General features: G+C 39.2%; 1 protein-coding gene across 20 annotated transcripts in view; it reads right to left on the minus strand.

Moving 5' to 3' along the window:
- The window catches only part of LOC108619550 (uncharacterized), an 86,480-nt gene that overhangs the window by 59,080 nt on the left and 15,113 nt on the right, over positions 1–12,287 (minus strand). For all 20 annotated transcript variants that reach the window (XM_089474306.1, XM_089474314.1, XM_089474310.1 and 17 more), the window contains one exon: positions 11,101–11,690. In XM_089474306.1, the coding sequence (XP_089330432.1) occupies positions 11,101–11,481 (381 nt within the window). In that variant the 5' untranslated portion in view covers positions 11,482–11,690. The remainder of the gene's footprint in view (positions 1–11,100; positions 11,691–12,287) is intronic.

The following is a 12,287-nucleotide window of genomic DNA, read 5'->3' on the forward strand; positions in this document are numbered from 1 at the left end:
ACAATTCATATATACAAAGACTTTATTTTAGCTATATATCGACATGAACGAGCTGAGCTGCCCTCACAATTTACAGGGCATATATGTGAACAGTCTGTAGTTAGTGGTTCCCCGGGGTAATGCAACGCGTGGAGTAGTGCTCTACTCTATCTACTCTACTTTTATGCTCTTAATTGCAATTGCTGTTGTTGTTGCTACTGCATATTATGCGAGTTTCGACTTTTCAGAACGGCACACACAATGCTCATTAGGGAGCCGCGACAACAAAGTTTTTAGCGCTCGTTCGCATATGGTAATTTCGATAATTGCATTCGAAACATAAAGCTGAGCAAAGGTGAAGGAGGCTAAAAGTCTACAAATGCAATGGCATATAGGGACAAATTGTTGAGGTCGAGATTAAATATTAAAAAAAGAATAGAAATAAGCTCATGAGTATTGTTCGGCTTTATCGATAATTTTATATCGATTATCGATTATTATTAAAGTTGCTGCTGGGAAAAGTTGTTTTCATTAATGAAAAATATATAATCGTTAAATGTGATGTAATCTTCGAATGACATCGATAACTTATCGATACATGTATTTTTTAAATTTTTATCACCAGAGGCGTATATGCATATATACGTTGACTTTGTCGATTTTCGCACTCGATTTTTAAGCAGCTTGAAATCCATGCTTTGCCAATAATTTCATGATTTTCCATATCGATATGCCAACGATCGATGCCAACCCTTCAGACTGAATAAATGTACGAATGATTGCACACACGCTGCACATTTTAAATAAATAAATTAAACTGTCAGTAAAACAAGTGAAATTCAAGTGAATGCAACAATGCGAAATTGGTGCTCAATGGCCGATAACATCGATAGGTATGGATACAGAAATAAATGGTTGGCTGTCGCTCGATAGACAGTGCTCGTATATTGTTTCGATTTAATATTTGTTAATATTTGCATTCTGCCATCAACAAGCAGTGAGGCGTGCCGTCTCACACTCACGCACACATACACGTAGAGTCTCGCACTCACAGTAGGCAGCTTTTACACACATTTACCAGAGCTGGCTCTAGTGCTGCTGTTGCATTGAATGGAATTTCCCTTTAATTGCGCTCGCTCATTCTTCTAAATCGCGAATTTGCGCTGGCTGCCACACAGTGGTAAATGGGTATTTATTAGTTACCCGCTGAGAGCGTTAAATGCAATTTCGCATTTTATTTCACTAATTATTTAAATAGGCCATTGTGCATACCGTGTAAAATAGAGTTCTAATCAAGGGTATATTCTTTATAGGAATTTTCAGCGTTTATCGATTAATTATTGTTTATGATTATCATTGATTTATTTGGCTTTCATAATATGTATCTGTTTATGTTAGTATCGATTAATTTTCGAAAACATGGTTTTGGTTTTGTTAACACTTCTTAGAGTATTCTTTGTCTACAGGGTATTATTAAGTTGCTGTTTTTTATTGAGTTGTTCCCTTAACACATATTGTTGGGCCGATTGAAAGCTTTGTATTGCTTTTAATTGCTATTGTGAATTCAATACTGCACGATGTTCTCGGTTAGAGGATACCAAGCGAAATAATTTCTGAATATCTGCTTGGTATACAAGAACCTATGGAAAATTTCGGAGATATTAGTAAAGAACGTCTAACATTTAATTTGATCGAAGTGCTATTAAAGGTTATCGATAATGGGATATAAATTAGATCTATGATATTTATAAGTCAAACTATGTATTTCTGATGAGAGCAGATGTAAAAGCAGAAAATGAAATAAAATTCATTTTGTAGGTATTTCGCATTCGTCATTTGAAAATTTGACATATTCCCTCATGTATGACTTTGTTTCTTTTTATTTTTTGTTTGATATTCGAACAGCGGTTTGCTATTTCGGCATTTGGAATTTAATCAATTTTTGACCAGCATTGCGGTTCGAAACGCCGCTGTGGGCGTGGCAGGCAGCTTGGCATAAAATTATTTAGTTAAATATTTGCATTTGCATTTTAATTTGTTGCCATTATTTTGACGATTTTTTCTTCTTTTTTTCGAATTAATATATATTATATTTTCGGTTAGCTGCAGCAGCGTTTAAGCAAACATTATACGTTGCGCAAGCAAAAATTTGCTGTGTGTGTGTGTGTGAGTGTGTGTGTATTGTATGAGTTACACATTTTGTGCTAATGAAGCTGTTCTATAATGGCATATTTACATTGGGTGCGCAGTGTTTGTTCAACATGTGCTCTACTTGAAAAGAATATGAGAAACTTTTTGAAAACAATGGAACTGTGTCTGTGTGTGTGCGTGTGTGTGTGTTGTTCTATATTTAAATAACAGAAAATATGAATTATAAATTTATTGCAATATTTTGATAGCAAATAGCAATTTGTAAAGTAAAATTTGTAGAGTATTTCGAATGCAGCTTAGAGATTTCTTGCTGTGACTCTTGATGGCTTTTTGAGGCTTTAAGGATAATTAAAGATAATTGATTTGACAAATGAGTGGCAAAAGATTTGTCAGTGAGGTAGTGCTGAAAGTTAGATGGTAATACCAGATATACTTTTCATCAGGTAACCTCTTCTTCTGTCACTTTCAACAAGTATTCTGACTTGATCCCATCTCGATAATTTCTTTTGCTATACTCTGCTCTGCTATCTGCAATAACTTCCTTTTGCTAAGAATCCTTTGGCCTTACAGCACTTGTAAGCTCTATCTTTAATTGCTCAACTTATATTTCCTTCTTTTGTTTGTAGAACATTAGTCGCGTGTAGTCTCCACTGCATTTCCATTTCATGTTGATAGCCTTTACTCTGTCTAAAGCTCTCTGTCACATGGATGAAAACTTCGCTTCTTGTTTCTCTTATTTCGCTCAGCATTGCGCCTGAAAGTCGGCAACAAAAAATGGATGGAAAATTGTTGAAATGCTGGCAAAGGGCGAAAACGGTCTAGAAAAATGGCCGGGACAAAGCGGTAGTAGTGTTTGGCCAACCCAAAAGCGCAATAAAAGCAGCTCAATTGCTGCCCCCTCCCTTGCCGCGGACTATTCCCCGCGCTGTCCACGCTCTATGCCAATATCCAGCGTCAACAACGGCGTCAACTTGAATGCCAACTAATCCCTGGCGAGGGGCTGGCCCATTAGAGGGGCAAGCAAACGGGTGAGGGGCTGAGAGGGGTTTGGGAGTTAACGCTGTGCAACGATTGCTACGGAAATGCGCTAATTATGCGGCGAGCACATCACAAAAGCAAAACTCGGACTGAAATCTGATCAAGAGCACACTAATGCAAATGTTGATCGACTAGACGTTACCCTGCTTTGGGAGGTATTCTAAGCTAAATCCAAATACTATTGCACAAGAGAAGAAGAAACGCGACGTGGAGTTAGAGAGGTAGTACGGGAGAGTCAGTTTCTGGAAAGACCGGTAGATAGGTAGGCAATAGAGAGATAACTATTGAGAGAGAGAGAGAGAGTCATGTGCCGCAAGTGAGAGAGAGAGTGAGAGAGAGAGAAAGAGAGCAAACAGGAAAGAAGTAAATGGAAGCACAAGAAAAGAGAGCGGAGAGGTAAGCACAGAGAAAAGCCAGAGCAAGACACCCAGAGAGAAACATGGATTGAGAGTGAGGGAGAAGGTAGAAGAGAATGCCAAAAATTTGGCAGAGCGTAAGATGAAAGAGTCGCAAAAGATGAAAGCTCTCAAATGTCAACCTCATTGCCTGAATGCAAAATATAACTCATGTTGCAGCTGTTGTTGTTGTTGCTGTTGCTGCTGCCGCTGTTGCTATGGCTGCTGCTGCTATTGTTGTTGTTGTTGTTGTTGTTGTTGTTGTTGCTGATGTTGATATTATTGTAGCGCATCCTGTTTGCTGGTTTTCGCCTGAAATAGCATTTGGAGAGGCAGACCCGCAGACAAGGACCTGACATATTTCTGTATGCAGCTACGGACACTCCTCCGCTTCCTCTGCGCCCCTTCGGCATCCCTTACAGTTTTTGTTACTTAATCCGTTGTGGATAGCTGTTGCTGCTGCAGCTGCTGTTGTTGTTGTTGTTGTTGTTGTAATGTTGTGTGCTTAAAGAGCTTCACTGACGCTTATCATTCAATGCAGCCGCCGACGCCAAAGCTGCCGCAGCTGAGTCCGCAGTCGGCGTCGCAGCTGACGCCGCCGTTAGCTTCGCTTGTTTTTCATATATGAGCAAAATGCAAAAGTTTTCTTCTTTTATTTTTATTTTTTGCCAGTCGCGCGAAAAAATTGGCGGAACTCGCTCAACGCCCAAAGCCAAACAGCCCACGTTTCCTTTTATAACAACAACAACAACAACAGCAGTAGCAGCAGCAGCAACAACAATTAAAAGGGCAGCGCTGTAAAATTTGTGCAACTATTTTGTGGCAAGTTTATAACGAAATGCTGCAAATTGGTTTGGTTGGAGCTTTGGTTTCGTCTTTTGGCTTTGGATTGGGGCTTTTTTTTTTTTTTTTGATGGCGGTGGGTGAATCAAGCAAACGAACCGTTGAAAGTCGGCTCCACATCGAGTGCCTGCGAGCAAACAAAAAGTGGTTTGAACCGAGCTAGAAGCATATTGAGGCAGGACTCCAAATTGTGTGGCAGATCGGCTGTTTTTTGCATTTTTAGGGTGCGATACCTTGTGGGCTGGCAAGGTGAAGCATAGGGTAGGTGAGGTGGTAATAAGGCATAATGCAGATGACAAGGTAACGGGCAAAGTAGCTGCCAAAGTAGTTGCTGGTTAACCACCTGCTAACTTGTTAGACATATTTCAATTTACTTTCCTCAACGAGCTCGTTTACGAGCAGGCAGATTGAATCTGGCAAATCTTTTCTTTGGCTCGTGCTCATAATCCAGAACTAACGACAGAAGAGTTCCACTATGTCGGCATAAATGAAACCCCAAAAACCATTTTTTAACCCCCCTCAGATTCGCGCCCAATAAAAGAAAACTTTTTTCCGCACCTTTCATCTGATTTTATTCCCACTCTCCCTCTCTCTCGCTTTCTCTTTCGTTTTTTTGTTGGCGCTTACAAATAAAATGTTTTTGTTTTGGTCAAAATATTGTGAACATTTTTGTGAAATTTAATAGCAGCAGGAGTTGGCCAAGTTATTCTGCGTGCAGTCAACTTCTGCGCACAAAACGAGAAAAAAAAGCAGCTGGAAAAAACTTTAGCCGCACGCATGCAAATTGAAATAGTTGCGAAAACTTGGGTCCAGGGTTCAGATAACCTTTTGTGCGGCAAGCAGCGAAACGGAGAACGGGAGTGGGATTAGGCTGGAGCTGGGCTTGGGATTGGGTTGGGTTGGGCTGGGTTATGTCCCAGTGAATGCTTAAGCTCTTGGTAATTATGAGCTGAAATCGAAAGAGCTGCTGTTGTTTGTCGCTTCATAAGTATGTATATGTATGTATATTGTGTATTTATATGTGTGTGTATATAGTTCATTAATATATCAAGACCTTAATCTCCGTCTGGCAGACACCATCATCCGCTGCTAAACAAGCGTAAAACGCTTTTTACCGGAAACTTATAAACGCAACGCGCTAATTATTTTTCGCGTGGCATGTAAAGGCCGTGGCTTCCAAATCCCACCCAGCTTTCGTTTACCCCTAAGACCCAGTAGCTTGCCCTTCTGCTCATCAGGAGTCTCCCCTCTTGCCTCATCTCTTGCAGCTCGGATGCCTGCTGCGACTTAGCGTATTAAAGTTTCTGTGCGCATTGCAAGCTGTGAACCAGCTGCAAAGTTTTCCCTCTTCCAATGTGCGGGAGATTCCACATCTGGATTCGGGGGCTGAAGCGGAGCGGCCTGGGATATTGTGAGCGGGATTGGTGCTTTGCTGTGGCGCATATTAGCGTCAGGATATGCATTTCATTTTGGCTTAACAGCAAGCGTTTCTTTTTAATTTCTCTAAGCAAACAGCAGTGCAGCAGCGCAGCAGACTTGATAGCCTCCGCTCACGCACAGTGAGACTATCTGATTAGAAATTCAGCGAATGTAAGCATACTATATGGCTTACATGATTGGATATATACCATGATAAAATGAGTATTCCGTATAAGAAAACAAATTTTTGCCAATTTTTATTGAGACTTTGACATAGATATTTGCAATCTCTTTATGAGAATCGCATAGAAAGGCTGCTGAAGAAAGTTTAACCCATATATTAAAGATATAGATGACTACAGTGAAGCTGACATATGTACATATATCAACTGCCTTGAGTAGCCTGAGTTTCGAACCCTGTTAACCCGCTAACCCTGTTAACTTCACCGCTAATCTGAGTCAGTTGCTTCGGCTCAGCTTATAGAATGACTTTGGAAATTGGGAAAAATTAGATTATTATCTGGCAGTTATCTATTTTGCTGGAATATGTGCATTCCGAGAGCACTGTGCACAGGCGTTAAAGTCGGCTTTGGCAATGTCTGCCATTTCCTTTTCCGTTTCCGCCCGCTCGTACGTCGCGTTCAGGCTAAGGCCTAGCTGCTTGCTTGCCAGCCAGCGACTTGGATAGACACAGCGAGAGCTTTGGCATGCCACACACACACACGTACGCACACATACACCCGCAAGCTGAGTGTGGTGTTTACATTGTTGTTGCTATTGTTGTTGGCCATTTGCTAGTTGGCAGCTCGTTTTTGGCTTCGCTTGAATCCTGACGCTTATTGTAGTTAAGTTTTATGCCGCTTTGCGTGTTGCACGTATTGCCTGCCCACCTATCTGCCCGCCCCTCTGCTGCCTCTGTCTGTTCTATCTGATAGTCGTTGTCTGCTCAGTCTCGCCTTGTTCTTCGACTTCTGCTTCTTCGTTTGCTCCATCGTTGTACTCTCAGCGTCTTTGCACCTAATTCCATTTTCACTTTCTTTGATGATGCTCAATTTTTTGCATCATTAATCTTAAGCGCTTTCCAGCTTTGACGCTGACGCACACACACACGCGCGCGCGGACACACACGCGGGCATAGCTACATAACTAGCTCAATTTACATTCCTCTCTCTTTCTCGCTTTTGGCATGCATTATAAATATATGAATTTCTGACATGACATAAAAAATTGTTGTGTAAATATTTTTTTGGAATTCATTGAGCTTGAATGACTCTCAGCTATTCTGTTAGTTAATAACATCTCCATTTTAATAATCTTCATTCTAATAGCTTATTTGATTAACAGAATTGCAGAAAATACAATATTTGATTAAAAGACTTCACATACTACTCACACACCTGCATACATATACAATATGTATGTTAAGTAACATGCTAATGTTATTGATGTATGCTAAGTAGCTCACTTCTGTTATTAATCTAAGTTAGGTAAAACATTTCTGATATATGTATGTTAATGTAACATACTTCTGTTACACATTTATGCTACTTAACATTGTAATGTTAATATTACATACCATGAGTTTTTATTTCTGTTATTTAACATACTACTGTTATTAGTCTATGTTATATATAACATTTCTGATATTGATGCATATATGTTAATGCAACATACTTCTGTTACATATTCATGCTAAGCAACATTGTAATGTTGGACTATTACTATTAGGACTATTAGCTGTTAACATGTTCTTTAGAGCTGTTATGCGGCTGACTACTATTTTCCATGAATAAATCTTTAAAAAGTTTTAAGTTAAAATTAAGGTCACATGTAACAATAATTTATGGTAATGCTTTGCGCTCTGTTAAGCTGTTGCTCGCTGTAAACCCAAGCTATGATTTTTGTTCAACTCTATAAGCTGCTTAAAGGTTTGGCATTGGCTTTAACAGCGTCATTTTAACATTTTGTGCTAATAGCTACAACTGAGCACACACGCAAATATATATACTTATATATGTATGTATATGTGGTTGTATAGAACGATTTGTGTTCTATTGGTGACATTAACAATTTTCAGCTCGATTTGCCAGCTCTGTGTCGCTGGCTTCTCATAGTTTGTGCAACAAATACAAATTTTGTTTCAGCTAAGCTCAGCGGAAGTGAACAAAAACGAAGAGAGAAATGAAAACAAAATGAAATAAAACAGCCGGCGAATGAGAGAAGAAGCAATGGCATTTCGCTTGGATCGTAACGCCAGCGTTTTGTAGATTTTAAGAGCCATAAATTTTAAGTGTCAATATATAAAAACCGCATATGTGCGGCCAGCGGCGGCTGCGAGTCCAAATTCATAAATTTTCCCATGGGACGAAATGGTAAAATAAAATGCAGCAGCTTTCGCTGTGGTCCACACACACAAATGCACACACACATAAGCCATATATATGAATGGAGTTTTGCTTTATAGTTTCTCTCCATCCCTTTGCCTCTCCTTCTCTCTCCCTTTCTGTGTGTATGTATTTGCTGCGATGTCCGTTGCATGTCGCCGCTGGGGCATTTGGTTAGGAGGCTAAGAACCAAGCAATGCCATGCCACATGACGCTACCCGATTCTGGGTGGATTTTATTTTATTGCAAATGTAAAGTAAAACAAATAAAACGGTGATAGGCGGCTTTGCTCGACCATGCAGATACTCTAAGCGTAGGGATGGGATACCTTCAAGGCAATCTTGTACGGTCGATTGATCGCAATCGATATCATAGCACATAAAGCGATCATCGGTCGAGGATATGAATTATACTTTATCAGCATCAACGATGGACTTTTATATACATAGTTTATTCAGTTTGCTAGTTCGAAAAAGGTGAATTGATATTTATAGATATTCTAAATCAGAATCAAGATTGATAAAGCATACCTGAGGCATTTTATACCCCTTAACCAAGCCAACATGTCAGTAATACGTTTCTTTAAAGATCGATACTTATCGATATCATGTCAACCAAATTAACTTGATCTTTAATAAAAATGCAGATAGTAATATTTATATATCTATGTACATATATGTGACACCGCTGGCACCAAGGATACCCTTCAAGTAGTACAGCCGAGACTTTTAAAATGCAGTATAAAAACAGCAGTCAACTTGTTACAGAAAATACCACAAAAAAAAAATAAAAAGGGAGAGGAGAAAAACACGACGACAATTGCCATAAAAAGAAGAAGCAGCTGGACAAAGCTGGTCAGCTCGAAAGCTGAATAGTTGAAGAGCTGGTCAGACAGAAGGCAATCAAGGAAGCGTTGACTCAGTTCGATAGCTGTCAAGTATTGGCCAAATATCGCTAGCATTCTCTATATTTATATATACATATACAATATATATATATAGCGACTGTGTGCAATAATATTTTGTAAGCCACGCAAACTGCGAATGGTCAACGCTTTACTCCCTTTCTGACTCCCTCCTAGAGAGAGAGACAGAAAGAGAGAGAGAGAGAGAGAGAGAAAACAGCAAACGGCAATCGAGAATCGCCAATGGAATCAAACACAAGCAATTTTCTAACAAAGTGGTTTATGGAATCACTTGTCCATGTGAAAGTGCCCTCAGTTATCGTTCTCCCTCTCGCTCTCGCTCTCACTCTCCTTCTCCATCTCCCTCTCTATGTGAGTGTGTGTGCAGCTGAAATAGCTGAAAATGTGCTTTCAGCTATTTGAGATATATTTTCAATATGATTCTTTAATTAGAGCTTATACGTATGTATAAACGATTTGTGCAATGCCAGCTGCAAAAACTCGCCATGCATTCAATAGATATCGAACATTGAATCATCCTGTCAATGGCTCTTATTAACTCTTATTAGCTATATAAATATATTGAACCACAGTGGATAAAAGCGCGTTATTTGGAGCGGTTTTTGCAAGCGCACAATTTGGCTTTTATGTAGTTCTGCTATGGGCATTTACTTAACAGCACGTTAACAGAGCTGTTTGTTGATTAACATAGCACAGACTACTGCTTAACTTAGAAGTGAATGAAAGAATATTTGAGTATGTAAATTTTAATTGATAGCATTTATGCTTAACAGCGAGCTGTTTATTAACAGTCATTTAACATGACATTTAAATTCAAGCTTACTAAAAATTTGTATGTTTTTGAATTATCCATAAATGCAGGTAACCCATTAACAGATCAATCGAAGTTAACAGCATTGTTAGCCTTCCACTTAACAGCTGTGAACTTTTTTATCAACATATATATCTCTCTCTCTCTCTTTTTCTCTCTCTTCGCTTCTCATTCACTTTACTATTTCTTGACAAAACATAAAATGAACCTTTGCTTCGGTTTGGTTTTGACATCAGGCACAGAAATAAAGCAAAAACGAAGCCCCACAGAAAGTTGCCCTCCATGAAATATAGCTTAAAGTCTATCAAAAACAAATTAATCACTAAGCACCGCAAATTAGGGGCTTAAAAAAAAAAATTGGAGCGAATAAATTAAAGAAAAAATGGAAGCCATTGCTAAAGTCAAGGCTTTTTTCTCGTTTCATTATTAGACCGTCTGCTGCTTTCAATTGGCTAATCAGCTTATTGGACTTTGGGCCGAGCAAAGCGAGGAGCCGGCGAGGCAAAAAAAAAAAAAGTTTCAATGAAGTGGAGTTGGCTTTCGGGATTTGGGTCTTTAAGCAGTTGCGGCTACAAATTCAATTTGTCGAGCCAAACGAACAAAAAGTGGGCTTAGCCGACGGAAAAGGTGGAAAGGGCTGCGAACCTCTCAGCGAATTGATTAATTACGAAATCAGCTTATTAAGGACCAAAGCAAAACTCGCTAAAAAAAAAAACTTCATTGGACCTTGGCTATTAAACAATTTCTGTTAAGTGTTTTAATAAGGAAATATGTATTTTTGATTTTTTAAAGAGCTTGATCAATCTGTGACTCTCAGCAATTTTCAATCAATCAATGGATTTGATCAATTTAAAGGCCAGTCAGCACTACTATAAATATTACGAAGAATTTTACACAACTTTAAGCAACAATATGGTTAATGTATTCATAAAGATTTATCAACATCAGTTTATTTGGCCTTTAAACATATTGCATCAATCAAAGTTAATCTTAATCAATCAATCATAAGCAGCAGTTTCTTTTGCATCAAAAATAAACTCTTAAGCTAAAATTTAGCAATTTCTCACATCATCAATCATCACTTGTTGATGATGAGCTCATTTTCTCATTTATGCTTAGCTTTCAATCATAGTCAATCAGCCCAATATCACCTACCTGAGTTGGTTGTGTGGATAGCAAATCGATAGGTTGCTCCGGTAACATTTGCCCAACTGTTGGCAACACTAATTGCTGTTGTTGTTGTTGCTGTTGCTGCTGTTGCTGCTGTTGCTGTTGCTGGAACTGCTGCTGAAAGTGTTGCTGCTGTTGATATTCATATTGCTGCTGCATTTGATACTGCAATTGCTGATACTTTAGCTGCTGCTGGCCGCCAGGAATTGCCGGCTGCTGCTGCTGCTGCTGTCCGTGCACCAACAGCAGCTCCAATTGACAGCAACAATAAAACGCAATTGCCAGCAATTGAAATGTGTTGGCAACATGGCATGTTCTGCTGGCTCTGCTGCGTGTTGCTGCTGTTGCCAGCGACAACAACGGCATGTTGCTGCCGTAAGTGTGTGTGCGTGAGCTCGTTGTAACTGCCAAAGTATGCAACAATTTGGCTCGCTGCAAGTTGTTGTTGCTGCTGCTGTAGCTTGTGTCAGCTGCTGCTGTTGCTACTGTATTATTCTTGGCCGTTTCGCTTCACTTGCTGCTGCTGCTTCTGCTTCTGCTGCCGTGCTGCAACTTTATTCGCAAATAGTCCGACACTGCAAGTAAAAATAAAACAAGAACAACATCAGGAAAATGAAGAAGTAGAAGGGAAGTAGCAAAACAGTAGCAAAAGTCACTTCACAGTAAAGTTGGAGCCAAAGTTGTTGTCATTGGCAAGTGGATTGTCACCAGATAAATAAATAAGAAATGAAACAAGTAAGAAGGCTCTAGTCGAGACTCCTCAACTTGGAGATACCCTGAACCCTCCAAGCTGATATTCTAATCACTCTGCACATACATACACATGCATCCAGACGCACGTATAACAACGCGATCTCTGAATAATTTAATTTCTAGACGTACAATCTTAATGAAACTTTCAGAACGTAATCATAATATTAAGTGTACATTTCAAAGCACACGTCTCTAGTGCTTGAAATGCGTTTTTTACAAATTGGGGGCGAAGGGGGCGTGGTATCCAAAATCTGTAAATTACAAAATGTTTGTAATCATCATATGTATATACACAGCAAATCTGAAGTCTCCAGGTCTAACATTATTCCAATTTCAATTTTTCGATTATTCTCGATAAAATGTTATCGGATGATTTATCGAGTATGTATGCCAAATTTCAGCTCGCTAGCTTTTGTATC

The sequence above is a fragment of the Drosophila arizonae genome, chromosome X, assembly GCF_054131065.1.
Source record: "Drosophila arizonae isolate 15081-1271.41 chromosome X, UAZ_ARI_1.0, whole genome shotgun sequence".
Lineage (NCBI taxonomy): Eukaryota > Metazoa > Arthropoda > Insecta > Diptera > Drosophilidae > Drosophila > Drosophila arizonae.